Here is an 18,694-nt window from a genome sequence, read left to right as displayed (position 1 = left end):
TGAGCTCCCAAAACAGCTCCTGCCCTTACTAAGCCCCAAATCTTTCTTAAATTGAGTAGTTGGTAGGTGGGACTCTGGCTCAGGCACTGGAAAAGGAAACGTCTAGTCTTTGCTGTTACTCACCATCACCCCGACCATACCCACATCGCTTCATTGTAACCCTCAGTCTCTTCACCTTCTACAGAGCTGGATTTGAATGAAGGTGGTGAGAAACAGCCCCTGCTTTTACACTCTAGTGTTTACAATAAGTTACAATAGAAGACAAAGTATGAGAACGCCCTAAGTATCAACAAATGGTTCAAAAATATAGAAAAAGAGAGAGGCATTCTGATTGAGTGTCTCCACAATGTTACCATAATTCTTACCTAATTTTTGTACCAGTGGTTTAAAAATATAAACTACCCTGGAACATGTCAGCTAATAATTTTTAACCACAGTAAGGCTCTAAGTAATATCAAATCCTATGGAGGCAGCTAAGGTTTTCAAAGAACAGAAACCTTTTTAATTGTTTAATTCTTTGCTCCAACAAAAATACTATTTAGAATAACCATATGGGGAGACAAACACATTCCATGTAATCTCCTCTGTGCTCTATTGTATTTTCTGCTGTCGTCGTGTGTAATCATGTTCACATGCATGTCCTGGAATCTCTAAGAGATCCTGCAATTGTCGTGCTCAATTTAAAGGGTATTTTACAGAGATTTTCAAAACAGGCTGAATGAAAAGTTTATTTTTCTTTTCATTCAGAACTTAAAAAAAAATTTCTTTATCTATTGATTTGTTGTGATTTCAAGCCTCTGGGTCCAGAACCTGGACCACAGTCAGCCATGTGGGAATTCATTGCTTTAACCATCATGCCACCTGCTGGCCCCATCGTTTCATTTGACCAGCCCCAGCGTGCCCCCATAGCACAGTGGTTAATGCCTTGCATGGAGAGTCGGGTCCTTCATGGCCAACTGAGATTCAAATCTTGGCTTTGATGGCTTGAAAAACACACTAAGCACATGTCTGTATGCCCAAGATCCTGACAGGCTGGGGAGATGGAAGAGAAAAGATTGCATCATGACCATGCACCACAGACTCAGGGTTTTCTCCCTTTCCCTCCCTCCCTCCCCCCTCCCCCCTCTCTCTGGCAAATACAGGTCCTCTGGCAACACTTTCTTAAAAATTATCTATCCTTGAGTTGGTTAATTGAATAGAATTAAAGAACCAGACCACCCGAAGCATCTCCAGGCCTCTGGTTTAATCAGCTCAGCCTGCACCTCTCTGATAAACATGTTGTGTATCCTAAGTGTCCAGTGTCCACTGACCTCAATGTTCTGTACCAGGGAACTACTATTATTACTTGCCTTGGGCTCACGTAAAGCCAGTTGTCACCCTGACTTCATACTGGGAGGACATTAGTCATCGCCTGGATGCGGTGAACACGCTCCTGGTCATGGCAGAACGACTGGTAAGTTTATCTTTTCTACATTTCCTTTTCACCAGACAGAGTGAATGAATGCATTATGTATTAGTTAGGACCCAGGCCAGGCCACTGTAACATCAGAATACAGGATCCAGTGGTCAACGAGTAAGAGCGACTTCTTTACTAACAACTGAGGTAGGTGTCCCAAGCTGGCATGGAGGGTCGGTGATGTCGGGAACCCGGGCTCTTTCCCCATTTGCCTCTCTAAGAGTTTTCAGTGTTTGAATGGCTGAGACAGCTCATCACTGCCTCCACCCTCCAGCCTGAGAACAGGGGAAAAGTGTGGGGGAGGAAGACACAGGTCTTTTCCTTTGAGGGAGACTCACACACCTGATTTCTCCTCACTTTCCATTGGCCAGAATCCAGTCATAAGGCCACATTTAAAGTCAAGGGAGTTAGGAAATGCAGTCTTATGTCTAGGCAGGCATATGCCCAGGTTAAAGTTTTCTGACTGTGGAAGGGGAGAGGAGAGGAGAAGCAGAGGTGGGAGGCAGCACCTCTTAGTCTCTACCATAATTTGTGTGTGGAAAATGGACCATTCAAAGATCATTCTGGACCTCTTAGAGCATTGCCGTTAGTGCAATAACAATCTCCACTGTAGGAAGAGGTAGCTTAGAGAAACCAGCCCCTGATAGTTTCCATTCTTGCTGAAGACCAGAGAAACTTCCCTTGTTTGGCAGTTGAGGGGTTACCACTGGCAGGAACTGCATAGATAAGGTATCTATGATTATCCATTCGATTGACATTGGTCAACTAGATTGGTAAGAAGGAGGACATGTTTGGGATATTTTAAATTACATGAAAGTTATCAAGTTATTTATAAAACAAGAACTGATAAAATACATCTGGTATTAGTATTTTGATTTCCGAATTACATTAATAATTACTTTTTTATATATATACTTTTTTTGGAGAGGTTTTTGCTATAGGGTATGTGCACTGACCAGACAGAGAGAGAGAGAGAGACAGAGAGACAGAAAGTGAGAAATCACCCCCCAGGGGGGATGGCCAGGCCACAATCCCTTCTTCATTCTCCTCTCGGGATCTTGGGCACGCACGCACGCACACGTGCCCGGTGTGTGTTTAATCCGCCAGGTCTGGGACTCGAACCGCGGTCGACTATGTGGGAGTCCAGCAACATAGCCATTACGCTAACTGCTGGTCTAATAATTACTTTTTCTAAGATCTAACCTCTACCAGGACTGGACCAAGACATGTGGAGCTCTTGGAGGGTCCTGATCTAGGGTCCTGATCTATGACCCTATGGCAAAAATCTAAAAATATTTTATGTTAATAAAGATAATCTGGGAGTATTTAAATTAGATTTAAATTAACTTAAGCATAATTGTTCATATAATAAAGTTAAAATTGACATGCAGCATAAATTAATTGGAGTATTAATTTCTAACCCCTCTTCTCAAGGGAATTGGCAGACAGTTAATCATCCCTTTATTCTAATTGTGTTTTCAATGTTCTTCAGCTTTTTCATCCTGGTTCTTATTAGCCCTCCTCTCCATTGACCAAGCTGTCCCAGCTCCATGCTGTTCTCGAGAGGTGGTGGCTTTCTATGATCAGGACTTTTGATATTTATAGTGACACTCCGTCAACCTCTCTGCTGGCAGGTGTTAATGTGGCACAACCATTTGTTCTGGGCTGGTCTTGAGTTTCCTCTGCCTCAGCCCTGGAATACCATTTCTCCAAAGGTCTCTGGTATCTTCAGTAGGGAATGGCATCTTCGAAACAAGATCTTGGTGCTAGGGTACTCACTACGATGGAAATGTCATGGCTTCTAGGCTTTACCAGCAGACAAATGTGTACACACACACACACACAGAGGTCTTCGAAAATTTTGTGAAAGATGTGTATTATGAAAAATTTATGCATGGATTGCAGATTTTTCGTACCAAAATAAATTTCTACTTTAATTCCATTTTCCATAAACTTTTTGAAGTCTCTGCATCTATGTATATTAGTTCTATGTCAATCTACTAGAAGCCATGAGTTTATAAATGTGCCTCTGATTCCAGTCTAACACCCCAGGGTTTGTTCTAGTCTTCCCTGTATTTATGTTTTCCCTTTTTAAAAAAAGTTTTTGTGTAATTTATTTTAATTTTATTTAATTAATTTTTAAAATTTTGCCACAGGGTGTGTATGCCCACCATAGAGAAGGAGAGAGAGAAAGAAAAGCAAACTGCCAGGTCCAGGACTTGAACCACAGTTGGCCATGTGGGAGTCCAGCATCTTATCCACCACGCCACCTGCTGGACCCCCATGTCTGTTTTTAACTCCACTCTGTAACAATGAGAAATCTAGCCTCTGTTATTGTCAATATATTTTTTCATTTGTTCAATTCTAAAATCCATCAATGAACTATTGCAAAAAAGAAGCCTACTACACTAATTAGAGTTCTATACGCTTATGGGTTTTGGAGCTTTTTTGCCTTTTAACTAAGGGTTAAAATACTGTGTTCAAAAGTTACTTGGGACAGTGTAATTATGTTATTCATCTGAAATATAATTAGATCTAATTTGTTTCTGTTTGCACTACATTTCAGAGTCTCTTCTCCTATCCTTGCTAATTTTGTTTTATTTATTTTTAATACATCAAATATTTGTATAGTTTCAAAGGTCATATGTGAAAAAGTCCTAATACATATGACCTTTTACATAATGAAAAAGCCCTATTACTTAAATAGATTAGTGTTTAATTGCCTTTTGAAGGAAACTAGATAGTGCTAAGCTGTGGTAAATATTACTTCAAAAAATATTTCGTTTTCCTGTAAGTCTTTTTCTCTTTTTTTTTTTTTTTTGATAGGTTTTTGCTATAGGGCTCGTGCGCTCACCAGACAGACAGAGACAGAGAGATAGAAAGTGAGAAATCACCCACCAGGGGGGATGGCCATGCTGCAATCCCTTCTCCTCCGTTCTCCTCTCAGGATCTTGGTCACGCACGCACACACGCCCAGCGTGAGTTTTAAGCCACCGGGTCCGGGACGTGAACCACGGTCGACTACATGGGAGTCCAGAGTCATTACGCTAACTGCTGGTCCCATCTCTTTTCTTTTTTTCTTTTAACGTAAAATAAATGTTACTGGACCAGCAGATGGCTTAATTGGTGACAATCTCACCCCGTGGCCCCACCGGCTTTCACAGAGAGGAAAGGTCTGGCAACAGCTCAGCTGGGCTCTCACATGGCCGACCACTATTTGAGTCCCAGACCTGGAGGCTTGAAACACGCTGGGCACGTGTGCATGTGTGCCCAAAATCCCAAGAGAGAACTGGAAGAGAAGGGATAGCAGTGTGGCCAACCCCCGTGAGGGGTGATTTCTCACTTTCTGTCTGTCTCTGTCTGTCTCTCTAGTGAGCACATGCACCGTATAGCAAAAATAGTTCTAATAATAATACTACTAATAATAAAAATTTAAAAATTAAAGTTTAGCCTTTATTGGGCATCCCTTCATGATGTATAATTACCAATTGTTTCTCTTTTTTCCAAATTCTTTAGCAATCAAATGTAGAAGCACTAAAATCAGGGATACAAGGTAAAATTCCTGCAAACCAGCTGGCCGAATTGTGGTTGAAACTGATAGACGAAGTTATAGAAGACACAAGGTATAGTCACCTTATTCCTGCCTCAATTCCCAGCCACGCTCTTTTCCCTGGAATCCTAGGACTATGAGAGCCTAGAGTCATTTCTAGTGTTTGTCTGAAAAATGACTTTGACCTACTCAAGTTTCTGAAAAGGCCCTCACTAGAGGAGTCTCTGAGTCACCACCAGGAAAAGCTCCGTTTACTGATTTGGTGCCAGTTCTAAAGTAGCCCAAGGAGGCTGAGCCTCCACTCCCAGAAGCCAGTCCCAGAGCAAGGGGTAGGCAGAAGTGGGCCTTGCTCGGGCTTTCCAGAATCCATGGATCTCACCGCTCTGAAGAATGACTACAGTCTCTGGGCTCCCACAGACAATGGGGTCTGAGGGTGGAGCATGGGTTTTACCAAACAGAACAATGTTCCTAATTCATAGACATATTTTTAGAACCAGTCCTTTTACTTGGCTCTTGTGCGGAACGTTTGAGGAACACCGGCCTCCGTGAGGCAAACAGAGGCGGCGATTTGACTTGAGCCTGCCGACCTTCCGTAACTGTGACTTGGGGAAACGGCTCAGCTCCTCGGGCATGTGGAAGTCAACAGGGGAAGTGATTCATTCCCAACTCATTTTAAACATTGGCTAATAACGCAGTGGACAGGGAAGTTCCAAAAGAAGAGTTTATTGAATATTTGCCCTTAGGGCAAGAACCTTGGCCTTTTTTAATCCCTCTGGGCTCAGCCCTAAATCACCCTGTACTCTTGTGCCTCCTAGTGGTGAAGTCAGGTAATTGAAATGCCCCAGAGACCCAAGTACTGCAGGTGCTTGGAGTCTAGTATGTGTCTTAGAGTTGAGAAGCAGAGGCCCAAGGAGAGAAAATTATGAGTCTGATGCCCAGAGGTGGGTTTCCCAGCATAACCCCTCTTCCTGCTCCGTATTTTGCAGCTGGGATCTGTTTCATCAAAAGTCTCAATTGTGACTTGAGCTAACATCTTCCATGTATGTTTTTATCTCAAAGAATCACTCCAGGGTCTCACCCCTTCAAACGTACTGCCATAGACTTTGATGAAGCCAAACAGAAATATCTGGTACACTCTCAAATCGAAAATGTCTGTGAATGTTAAGGTTTACTGAGGAGATTACAGGCATACCTATTTACATTTCCAATATGAACTATTTTAAAAAATCAAATTGGAACCTTTTTTAGCTTCATGTAACAGGAAATTCAGTGTTTAAGGGAAGTCACCCTAGGATTTCCTTTATTTAAGAAGCTGGGTGAAATTCAAATGAGTGGAAATTCTAGGTGGAGATAGCATGAGTAGAACTTCCTGAAATTGGTGACAACCTCACCCCGTGGCCCCACTGGCTTCCACAGAGAGGAAAGGTCTGGCAGCAGCTTGGCTGTTCCCTGCAACCCTGTCCCTAGACATCCCAGCTTTCCTTTGGAATGAGGGCTTGGCCCGCACAGATGGTTCTTAGTCACTTTGGAACTCCCCTTGGTGACTCTGTTGAGGTGACAGTGACGAAGATGGCAATGCGTGATGATGATGGTGTTGGCATTTGGACTGCGACGTAGCAGGCACTGTTCTAAATGCTCCTCCCATAGATGAGTCCATTTTCCTCTCACGACAACCCTACGAGGTAAATTTTATCTTCCCACAGGTGAAGATTGGGAAACAGAAATTAAGTAACTGATTCAGGTCCAAGAACTGGTAAATGTGGGCCCATTTTAGAGCCAGATGGTTGGATCCAACGCCCCCAACCTTCCCCATAGGTCACACTGCCTGGAGACACAGACATACGCCCTTTTCTTTAAAGTCGCCAGGCGTCACAGACCTTGAGAAGCCTACCTGTAGACCGCCTCGAGGCCCGTGGTCTCTAAGTTAAGAACTGTCAGAATAAATGATCTCTCACCTCCCTTCTTCCTCCATCATTTTATGGGTCCATATAAAGGTTCTAGGCGGCTAAAGGAGGGAAGGCCTATTTCTCTTAGCTTCTGCCGTTTCCATCTTTCCAGTGACTCCATGGGCCTTAGGTCGCATTGAAGGAATGACTTGGAATTTTATTCCCCCCACCTTCCTCATGGATGTTAAGAGACACTGTCTGGGAACCAGAAGGGGGCATGGTGGTTAAGGTGCTAGCTTTTCCACATGGCTTACTGCAGTTCAAGTCCTGAAGCTGATGGTTTGAAAATCACAACGAATAAATAGATAAATAAATAAATGTGAATGTTCAAAGAGAGAGAGAGAGACGCTGCCTGGTGGGTCTGCTCTGTCAGTGGTGGCTCCACTCAGCTCCAGCGTAAATCAGGCCGTGCTGAGAATCAGCTAGGAGACTGACGCGGCTTGCAAGAGGGACGTCAAATGTAGATGAACTTGATAATTCCAAAATCTAAAAGGTTGTTCTTCAGTTTTTGTTTATTCGCTTGTCTGTTTATGTTTCAGTTACACATTGCCACTCACAGAAGGAAAGCCCAATGTCACAATCCTTGATACTCAGATCCGAAAGCTGCGATCCAGATCGCTCTCCCAGATCCATGAGGCGGCCGTGAAGATGCGCTCTGAAGCCACAGATGTGAAGTCCACCCTGGTGGAAATTGAGGACTGGCTTGATAGGTTGATGCAGCTAACTGAAGAGGTAGGACTTCTACACTACACAAGTGTCGCTTGACGTGGAAGGATTCTCTACAAGGGCACCGAGGATGGAGGTGGTGGAAGGAGGTTCTCGGATATCAAATAGTTCTGACGGATGATGAAAATCAGTCATTAGCCTGAATGCTGATGGCAGTGGGCATGAAAGTCCTCAAAATCAGGGCAAGAAGAGAATTTTGGGTTAACGATCCAGGAAATATCTCCTAAAGTGGACAGATGATTACCATTTTCACAGGATTGGCCCAAGGTTTTGAATGAAGGAGCAGATTGGTATAGCACTTAGGATTAAAGTGTCTGCTTTGGTTGGGGTTGGGGTTTGACAGAAGAACAACGGGATGAGGGGACCTTTCCTCCTCTTCCAGAGCTCAAGGAGGTAGGTAGTAATAATTTTGCGGGTAGAAATACATTTGAAAAAACACATAAGATCATAGGTCATTTTTATTCTTCTTTGTACCTTTTAGTACTTTCAAAGTTTTCTATAGGGAATTTCTGTCTCCTTTTCAATCCAGTAGAAAGATGCTTTTTCAAAAGCTAGATTGACACCGTAGATGTTGCAGAACTGGACTGTGAGGCAGATGCTGTAAATAGAATGTTCTGTAAATCCAAGAACTCTGCTGCTGCTCGTGGCTTTCCTCAAATGATGCCCGGGGTCAGGGGGGGTGTTTCCCAAGTGCCTCTCAGAGCAGAGGAGATGGGACTTCCACCAGGTGAAGCACCCCCTCTCCCCTCTATGTCCTTTGAGCAGCCTCAGCCCACCTCAGTGCCACGGGCTCACCTTGTGTCCTAGAAGATGCTGGGTCTCGGGAATTGGGGGCAAAGCCTCAACCCCAGTATTTCTTTACTAAGCAGAAAACCGTGAGGGTCTTACCTGCAGGTCTCTGGTTCCTCTGCACTTGAACTAACCCGAATTTTGCCTCTGTTTCTGTCCAACCAAACGACAGCCTCAGAACAGTATGCCTGACATTATCATCTGGATGATCCGGGGAGAGAAGAGACTGGCCTACGCACGGATTCCTGCGCATCAGGTCTTGTACTCCACCAGCGGTGAGAACGCGTCTGGGAAGTACTGCGGGAAAACCCAGACCATCCTCCTGAAGGTACGCGTCCTCACTGTGCGCGGTGGGACCCGGATTCCGGGGAGGGGCTGCTTTGCTTCAGTTGCTACTCGTTGAATAAGTAGGAGTTTGTGATCAATTCTAACCTGTCTGGCCCCTTCTCTAGGGAGAGAACTTTCAGAGAATGATCTGAGGTCGGCTGGTATTGAATCAAGGACACTTTCTATTAGTAGACGCCTTTGGGTCGTTAATATGAACCAGGCAATGTGAATGCTTTACTTCCGGGCCTGAATTTTCCATTCACTTCTCGTGGCTCATGCAAAGCACTGCCTTTCTTCTCTTTATTCTAATGAATGTGGAGGAAAGGGGGCAGAAGGCGGTAGATCGTCCATGGAATCCATTGCTCTAACTAAATGGGTCCTCGAATTCCAACTTTCTAGGGCAGAGGTTCTGAATGTGTTTAGAGTCATGGACCCCTTTAAGTGTCTGTAGAAGCTACTGGCCTTCCCCAGAAGAATGCACGTGGCACACCTAGCCCATGTTTGCATGATTCAGGAGCTTCCTAGAGCCCATACCCCATCCCAAGACTTCCCGTTAAGAGCTGCTCTGGGGTCCAGCACGTGGTGTAGTGGTTAAGGCACTGGACACCCTCATGGCAGACCGTAGTTTGAGTCCTAGACCCAGTGGCTTAAAACTCACACTGGCATGTGTGCATATGTGCCCATAATCCCAAGAGGAGAATGGAGAGGGGGGATGGTTTCTCACCTTTTCTCTCTCTGTCTCTGTCTGATGAGCATGTAAATCTCTCTTAAAACAAACAAAACAAACAAAAAACTGCTCTGTGTGTGCATATGGAGAAGCAAAGGAGAACTAGAGCTGGAAACAAGGAAATCAGAATAGTTCCCATCTGCATGTTTTGACATCTACTTCCTGGCCATCTCAAACTGGAGTTCTTTGGATTTGGGGGAAGAAGAATAAAATTCAAGAAGAAAAAAGGCAGTCAGGGTAGACCATTCTCTTAAAACAAGGAGATACCTGCTACCTTTTTTATTATTTTAATTTTTACTTACTACTGTTTTTTTTTGTTTGTTTTTTAATTTGCTGCAGAGTACATGTGCTCATCAGAGACAGAGAAACAGAGAAACAGAGAGAAAGAGGAAAAGCGAGAAAGCAAGCCACTGGGTCTGGGTCTCAAACTACAATTGACCATGTAGAAGCCTTAACCCCCACACCACCTGCTAGAACCATATCTGCTAACTTTTAATATAGTTGCTTGTTGGGACCAGCAGGTGGCATGGGGGTTAAGACCCTGGACTCCCACATGGTCAACCACAGTTCAAGTCCCAGACCTGGTGGCTTACTTTCTCTCTCTCTCTCTTCTTAATTTTTTTTTTTTTGAGAGATTTTCACTATAGGGCGCGTGCGCTCGCCAGACAGACAGAGAGAGACATTAGAGACAGAAAGCGAGAAATCGCCCCCCAGGGGGGATGGTCACACCGCAATCCCTTCTCCTCCATTCTCCTCTCGGGATCTTGGGCATGCACGCACATGCGCCCGGCGTGAGTTTTAAGCCACCGGGTCCAGGACGCGAACCGCGGTTGACTACGTGGGAGTCCAGGGACATAGCCATTACGCTAACTGCTGGTTCCCAATTTTTTAAAAAAGATAATAAATAAAATTAAATAATTCTTTAAAAAGTATTTAGTTGCTTCTTGCTCTAACCAGAAGGGTGTGAACAGAATCAGAGTGACTATCTTATTTCAAGTGTCTCATGGTAGAATACACTTCACTTAAGATAGGATCACAATTAGAATTGACCTCAGCAGGGAGTCGAAGCAAACTGATCAGTAAATAAAGTTCACAGAAAGCAGGAGAAGAGACCAAGAAGTATTCTGTGTAAGGTTTTAGAGTTCAGTGGAGAAATAGCAAAATGCTTTGAAGACAATGGTTTATATATTTATTGGTTTTGTTAATACTCATCATTCAGTTTAAGGAGCCATTTTTAAAAATTATTTATTTTATTTTATTTCTTTTATGATTTTTATTTGCTATAGGGCACATGCACTCCCAGAGAGAGACAGACACAGAAAGTGAGAGAGAAAGTGAGAAAGCAAGTCACCAGGTCTGGGACTTGAACTATAGGCCACCTGGAAGTCCAGCTCCTTAGCCACCATGCTGCCTGCTGGCCCCTTAAGGAGCCATTTAAATCAGTGGGTTGTGTTGGTCTTGAGGTCCTTTTTATGTTTAAAATGTTTTGGAAGACACCAGAGGACTTTTGTTCATGTAGATTATATGTGTTAATAGTTACTGTAATATAAATGAAAACTGAGGAATTTTTAAGTTTTTATGTTAATTCATTAAACAGTAATTATTAACTCATTATTAACACAAATTACAGATAAAGTATATATTTAACTTAAAATGTTCATATTAACATAAATTACTTTTTTATGTGATATAACTATATTTTCTATAAAAAGAGAACAGTGATACTCTCACATTTTTTTCAGACATCTTTAATACTTGCATAAAATAGAAATACAACCAGATTCTCTGCTTACGCATTTCAGTTGATAGAATAAGTTATTTGGTTGAAATACACATAGAGAATCCATCTTCTCATAGATATGTACTTGGAAAAGGAGGAATATTTTAATAATCTTTTAAGATAATTGTGGGTATTCATCTTTGCTGTCACGAGACTCAAGCAGTAGCTCTTAAAAAATTAATTGCAATGTGAAATCTGAAATCACATCAATAAATTTTCCATGCTCAGCTACATTAAAATCCATTGGTCTTTCTTTATGTTTTTAAAAATTCATTCCTAGAGAGAGAGAAAGAGATGGGTATCTTTGACAGGGTCTTATCACGCCGCAGCCCTCCCCCAGCCGCCGAGCCAACCAGGATCATGGGGTATGCACCTGCACCTCTGTAGTGTTTGGCTTGACTCAGGATCTGAACCTGGGCTTCTCGTGTAGTCTGTATCATGAAGTGGTGCACTACTACCTGTGCCATCTGGCTGGGCCTTTCTCAGACTTTGAATGGCTCTTAATCACGCATGATTTTCTATCATTTAGAAAACATCGGTTCACTGAGCTACTCAACTCTTCATAACACTGATGGATGTCATCATACAATACTGAAAAAAATGTCACATTTATATCGCTTATCGTATCAGAAAATACTTTATGTATTGGGAAGCTGTTGAACTCAACATGACAGATACAAAATTTTGAAACTCCTATTTTCTACTTTAAAGCTTAAATTTTGTCATCGGCAACCAATACGTTCCATTATTTTTCTAGATGTGAGAAGCTTGCCTGAGGTCAAGAAAATGTCTGCCCTTGGGACCAGCAGATTGCTTAATGGTTACATTGTTGGGCCCCCACGTAGTCGACTGCAGTTTGAGTCCGGAAAACAGAGGCTTAAAACTCATGCTATTCACATGTGTGTGCATGCCCAAATCCTGAGAGAAGGAATTGCAGCATAGCCACCCCCGGGGGGCAGTTTCTTGCTTTCTGTCTCTGGCGAGTACACACACCCTGTAGCAAAAACCTCTCTCTCCAAAAAAAAAAAAAGAAAAAGAACATATCTGCCCCATACTCAAATCTGAATAACTATATTTGTTTGTCAATTGCTATTTTAAGTAAAACATTTTTGTTTTTAAAAAGTATATTTTTGCATAGAAAAATGTGTGATGACTTTTCCAGTGACCCAATAGTTCAAGTCACAATGGAAACAATTTGCACGAAGCTTTATCTCGCGAAAACCATCGTTGAGTCAGCAGGGGGTATGGTGGTTGAGGTGCTGGACTCTCACATGGCCAGCCGTGGTTTGAGTTTCCAACCTGGCAACTTGCTCTCCTTCTCTGTCTCTATCTGATGAGCACATGTGCCCTGTAGCACATTTTCTGAAAAACATAGTAAATAAAAAATAAATAATATTTTTTTAAAAAAAGAAAGAAAACCATCATCTGCTCATTAGTCACTAAAATGCTTTGTTGTAGACTTCCCATTTCATCACATGAAATAGTAAAAGGCATGTGCTCAAAGGTCAAGATGCCATAAGATTAGGAATTTCTACTCCTCCGTGGACAGAATGCCTTAGTAAAACCTAAGGTTTGATTTTCTTTACTCCAAGCGCAGAGTCAAGTATTACCATTATTTTCGCTATTACTAATGGGGACAGTTTGGTGTCATCACCTTGATTCCTGATACTGTACCAGGAGCTTTCTTGTCATTGCTGTGACACCATTGATACTGTAAAAAAGATACCCACCACGCTGGTCTTATCAGGAAAATTGTTTGACTTTGTGAGCCTCCTGAGAGGGCCTCGGGGACAGCAGGAGCCTATGATGCTCACTTGGAGCCCATGGCTTTGGCTATAATTATAGTCTTTGCCGTAGGGTCACTTGGAAGTATTTTAACTAAAGCAAACATGAAGTTCGACTGGTGAGAGCAATGTATGGAGTACTGTCCGCTCTGGGCCCAGCCTAACACGTTATTGTCCATCTTACAGTATCCGCAGGAGAAAAACAATGGGCCCAAGGTGCCTGTGAAATTGCGAGTGAACGTGTGGCTGGGCCTGAGTGCTGTCGAGAAGAAGTTCAACAGCTTTGCAGAAGGAACCTTCACCGTCTTTGCTGAGATGGTACGCTTAATGATGTCACTCTCTTTTCCTCTTTGGTGGAGATGGGGTGGGTAGTTTGACCTTTTATCCTTAAGATAAAACAATCAAAAACCCAAAACCACCACTGCCATTGTTATCACCACCTGTACATCACATACCCACAACCACCACTGCCATTGTTATCACCACCTGTAGTCCCACGGAAGGACCATATCCCAAGGGGACAGGAGAAGATCTTCAGGTTTTGTCAACCTCAGCATGCACCAGGGTGACAAGTCTCATTAATACCTTTCTGTGATGATTCCAAGAGATGACCTCCACCTCAGTCTCACCAGCAATACTGAAAATGGCTGCCCCTCTCGGGACTAGAACTCAGTAACAGTCATACCGTTGTCTGAGCGAGTAAAGTACACACACACGCACATGCACATACTCACACCTACACACACGCTAACCCAGAAAAGGGGACATTTGAGATGTTCAGATCCAAGAAGCTTGCCTAGCATGGAGGTGGGAGTTTAAACCCCAGAAGACCCATTTCACACTTGGAGGAAGTCTCAGATAGGTTTGTCCCAGGGCCGAGAAATCCCACCAGAATACTTCGAAAACTGTAGAGGTTGTTTGTACAGCCTTCGCTGAATTTAAAATCCATATTGTTGGGCCAGAGGTGGCATGGTGGTTAAGGCTCTGAACTTCCATGTGGCCAACTGTGGTTCAAGTCCTGGACCCAATAACTTGCCTTCTCATTTTCCTTCTCTTTCTCCATCTCTCTCTAGTGAGTGTATGTGCCCAATAGCAAATTAAAATAATAATAATAAGTAAAATTAAATAAATAATTCAAAAAAGGTCCACATTGTTCATTAAAATCTCATGAAAATAAACTTTTATAGCTAAAAGTAGAGTTACTTTGATTTTCCTATACACTATTTTTTTTACGTTTGATCTTGTTTTATATTTTTTACTATTACATAAAAATTCTAGGTCATTTAAAATATTTGCTTGTTTGTATGGACTTAAAAGGAGGGAACCAGCAGTTAGCGTAATGGCTATGTCGCTGGACTCCCACGTAGTCGACCGCGGTTCGCGTTCTGTACGCGGTGGCTTAAAACTCACGCCGGGCGCGTGTGCATGCGTGCCCAAGATCCCAAGAGGAGAATGGAGAAGAAGGGATTGCGGCGTGACCATCCCCTCTGGGGGGTGATTTCTCACTTTCTGTCTCTATGTCTCTCTCTGTCTCTCTGGCGTGCGCACGCGCCCTATAGCAAAAACCTCGCAAAAACCCCCCCAAAAAAAAAAAAAAAAAGGAGACTCAGTGTGGCCCAGATTTTAAAAAAACAAACAAACAAACAAACAAAAAAAAACTAAACTAAATATTCATTGTATTTCAAGAGCAGAGAGACATAATGCGGTGAAATGGATGACAAGAGTTGTGTGAGCACAGGAACCACAGAACTGTACCTGTGGAGATCAGGCACTGCAGGAACCAGCTACTGCCTCTGCAGTCCTAAACAGAGCCACAGGCCCGGGGGCAGCTCCTACTTGCTGTCAGAAACAAAATTGCAGCTAGTTCCCATTTGCCTTTTTTATTATTATTTCTTATTTTTTAATTAATTAATTTACATTTATTCATTGAACATTGTCACAGCATACAAAATGTAATTTCCCATCCAGAAAATGCTGCATAGTAGCTTAATCATACATGTTATTGTCAATAATTTTCCATTTCTGGTTTCATATATATATTTTTCCCATTTCTCACCCTCTGCCATTTCCCATGCTTTTCCCACACTATTTCAGGTGTCCACAGTTGTTTTCCATTCCTTTCCCCCCCACATTTTATTGATTCACAAATTTCTTAAATAATCTAACTACCTTCAATAGCAAGCTCTGCTGATATATACATATCTATGAATACGTGTCTGACTTAAGGCTTGAGTAGAATGAATATACTATAAGGTAACACCTAGCTGATGCTATATAATTTACTACGGTCATTAATTATGTATTTTTTACTATATTTTTCAACTTTGAGGAAAGCAGATTTAACTTTAGTAAATCAAAGAAATGCTAAGGAAATATGCTTAAAACTTAAAGCCAGGAAACAGATTGGGAATCTGTTCAAATGGTAGGTACATGAACCTACAGGACAGAAATCCTTAAAATCAGAAAACAAAGCCTAGAAAAAAAATCAACAATGTGTTAGTCAAAAGTCATAAAATTCTATTTCACCAGTTCAGTCTCATGTACTTTATCTTTTGTTGTGATTCAATTTTCCCAAATTAAATTCTGGGATATAATATTCAACTCCAGACTTGTCCCCATGATTAAGTTGGCCATTTTCTTAGTTTTTGAAGTCTTATTTCCGTGTAACTGTATTTAGTTTTCCTGGTATAGCACTCCTTGCAGAACTTCTTGGAGATCTGGTCTGGTGTCGGTAAATTCTTTCAGATTTTGTTTATCTGAGAATGTTCTTGTCTTTTCTTCCCATATGAATGATAATTTTGCCAGGTATAGTATCTGTGGTTGCAGTTGCTTTTCCCTTAACGCTTTGAACATATTTTCTCATTCTTTCCTCACTCGCATTGTTTCAGTTGAGAAATCCGCTGTCAGCCTGATGGGGTATCCTTTGTAGGTAACTTGCTTTTCTCTCTTGCCAATATTAGTATCTTATCTTTGTGGTTTTCATCAATCTGGCTACAATGTGTCTTGGAGAAGATCTTCTTGGGTTGATTCTATTGGGGGTCCTTTGTATTTCCTGGTACTGGATCTTTGAGTGCCTCTCTAGGTTTGGAAATTTTCTTCCAGGATTTCATGGACTAGATTGTCAATGCCCTCATTGGTCTCTTCCCTCTTTGGGATACCAATTATCTGGATGTTTGGACATTTAATGGTATCAAGTATTTCTCGTATAGTATTCTCATTTTTGGGTGGGCAACTTTCTCAGTCTTCATGGTGGATTTTTCTAGGCCAGCGATTCTATCTTCTACCTCTGATATTTGATTTTCAGTATGATCTAGCCTGCTTTTAATACTTTCAAGGGAGGTTTTGACTTCCTATTTGATTTTCTTTTTTATAGTGGGAATTTCCTCTTTTAGATCTTGCAAGAATTTCCTCACCTCCTGAAGCTCCTCAGCTCCTTTCACCTGCCTCTACAAGGCAATATGAGACATATAATGATCATGTCTAGTTAATTCTTCTCTTTGGCAGTTCATTGTCTCTCTTCTCTTCGATCTTTGTGAGTTTTGTCACCATGAAAATTCTAAATTCTTTATCAGACATTTCCATGAATTTCATCATACTGTCTGAGGATGAAGAGGACTTATTTTACCTTCGAGGAGAGGTATTTTCTTGTTTTTCCATATTTCTTGTGACCCTGCAGTGATTTCTAGTCATCAGATGGAGATATACTTATTAACATAATAAAGGAGCTCGAAAGCCCAGAGAATACCTTAGCTTGAAAAAAAAAATTAAAAAATTAAAAGACTCAGGGAGACACAGAGACAGAGAGAACTAGAGACAAAGAGATAGGTAACACTACCCACTAGAAATAAGTGAAGAAGAAGTCTCAGCAGAAAATCTTTATTTTAAGTCTCTGAAAGCACTAGTTCACAGCTGAAGTTTAGGATCCATGTGGAGCTAAACACTATTTTTAAGTCAAAGTGTTTATGGATTTAAATTTACTAAATGTTTTTGGTGGGTCTTTTCTGATAATTTTCATGAAGCCCATTCTACAGATGGGTGCTCATGTTTGAATAAATGGGAAGACTGCCTTCATTCTAGCTGATCTATAATGTCCCTGCTGCCCACTAGTGTACCTGGTAAGTGGCTCAGCACTGTGGTTCTGACCTACTTGCTGGGAAAGAAAACCCAGGGCCACCTTTTATTTTTACTTTTGAGTCATTCAACAGTGCCTGGCATGTAATAGGGCCCTACGTGTATTTCATGAATGAATGAAAAAATAATAGGTCTCTATAAACACTGAATGAATAGCAAATAGAATTATCCCATCTATGCTTCCTTCTCTTAGTCCTCCCTCCCTGCTTCATTTGTCCACTCATGCTTTCAGGAAGCTGTGGCTTTCTGCCAGGCACTGAGCCAGGTGCTGAAGAAGATAAAGAAGCCAAGCTGTGGGGCCAGCAGCTGGTGTAATGGTTAAGGCGCTAGACTCTCACGTGGCTGATTGTGGTTCGAGTCCCAGACCCGATGGCTTGAAACTCATCCAGGTGTGGGTGGGCACCTGCCCAAAAGTCCAAGAAGAAAATGGAGGAGAAGGGATGGCAGAGTAGCCATTTCCTCTTGGGGGGGGGGATGATTTCTCACTTTCTGTCACTCCTTCTCTCTCTGTCTCTCTGGTGAGCGCATGTACCCTATAGCAAAAATTTCTCAAAAAAAAAAAAAAAAAGAAAAAAAGAAACCAAGTTGACTCCTCAAAGATCTCACAGTCTATTGCCATGATTGTAGAACTGCGTCTCCTGCTGACTCTCAGGGCCACCTTGGGGGTTCCAATTCCGTAGCTGAGTTAGGGGTTGGACCAGAAGTGACTGATGTGGGTGGACATGGGGCATCAATGGACCACTTTAGAAACAGCGGAACACCTGGAAGACACACACAAACATGCCCGTTCAGCTCAGACTTAGATGTGCTATTGGAGATCACTAGAAGTTGTACTCATGTGTATAGGGGAGGTCCTCAATGGAGCATGTTGATGTTTTTCTGGGTGGAAAGTGTGGAGTAGGGACATCCAGGAACCATAGGAAAGACTCGTTCCAACCTTCCCATACGATTTCTGGGTGCCTACCTGCTCTCCTGCCCCGTGGCTGGGGCTAAGCCTGGACAGGTAGCCCTAAAAATGTTCAACCAGCCCAAGGCTCCCCTGCACTCTCCCATTTCCAGACTCTTCTCTGCTTAGAGCAGAGATTGAGCTTCACCTTAGGTAGAGACGTCCCACCGTTTCCATAGTTTTATTTTACTCCGTAGTTTCTCCAGTGGCCTGTGAACACCAGCAGTGGCACATGAAAAACAACAGGAATGTCACCAGACCTTGCCTTCATGTGCTAATACCAAAACTTAGTTTTCTGTACAGTTTCCTCCTGAATTTCTGGGGTCTTTGAGGCCTTCACATATCTTGCTCATGAATACTTTGTCCTTCCTGTCCTGCCCCACAGCTTCTGGTTAAAGCCATCGCCCTCAAGGCCCCTTGTGAGTTCTATCTCCACTGCTCCCAACTCCTTCTGGTCCATGCCAGAGTCCTTCCTGAATCTTACTGGAGGTGTGCTGGCTTCCAAGCTGAAGTGCAGGCATGCCTTGCTTCT

At 42.4% G+C, this 18,694-nt stretch overlaps 1 protein-coding gene across 2 annotated transcripts in view; it reads left to right on the top strand.

The window, feature by feature from the left end:
* Positions 1-18,694, top strand: part of MYOF (myoferlin) — a 197,264-nt gene that overhangs the window by 105,308 nt on the left and 73,262 nt on the right. For both annotated transcript variants that reach the window (XM_006147643.3, XM_006147642.3), the window contains 4 exons: positions 4,973-5,079; positions 7,492-7,684; positions 8,640-8,795; positions 13,272-13,403. In XM_006147643.3, the coding sequence (XP_006147705.1) occupies positions 4,973-5,079; positions 7,492-7,684; positions 8,640-8,795; positions 13,272-13,403 (588 nt within the window). The remainder of the gene's footprint in view (positions 1-4,972; positions 5,080-7,491; positions 7,685-8,639; positions 8,796-13,271; positions 13,404-18,694) is intronic.

Source organism: Tupaia chinensis, unplaced genomic scaffold, assembly GCF_000334495.1.
Source record: "Tupaia chinensis unplaced genomic scaffold, TupChi_1.0 Scaffold000217_1, whole genome shotgun sequence".
In the NCBI taxonomy this organism is placed as follows: domain Eukaryota; kingdom Metazoa; phylum Chordata; class Mammalia; order Scandentia; family Tupaiidae; genus Tupaia; species Tupaia belangeri.
The sequence above is the reverse complement of the archived record's forward strand: the minus strand, read 5'-3'. Positions and strand labels throughout refer to the sequence as shown.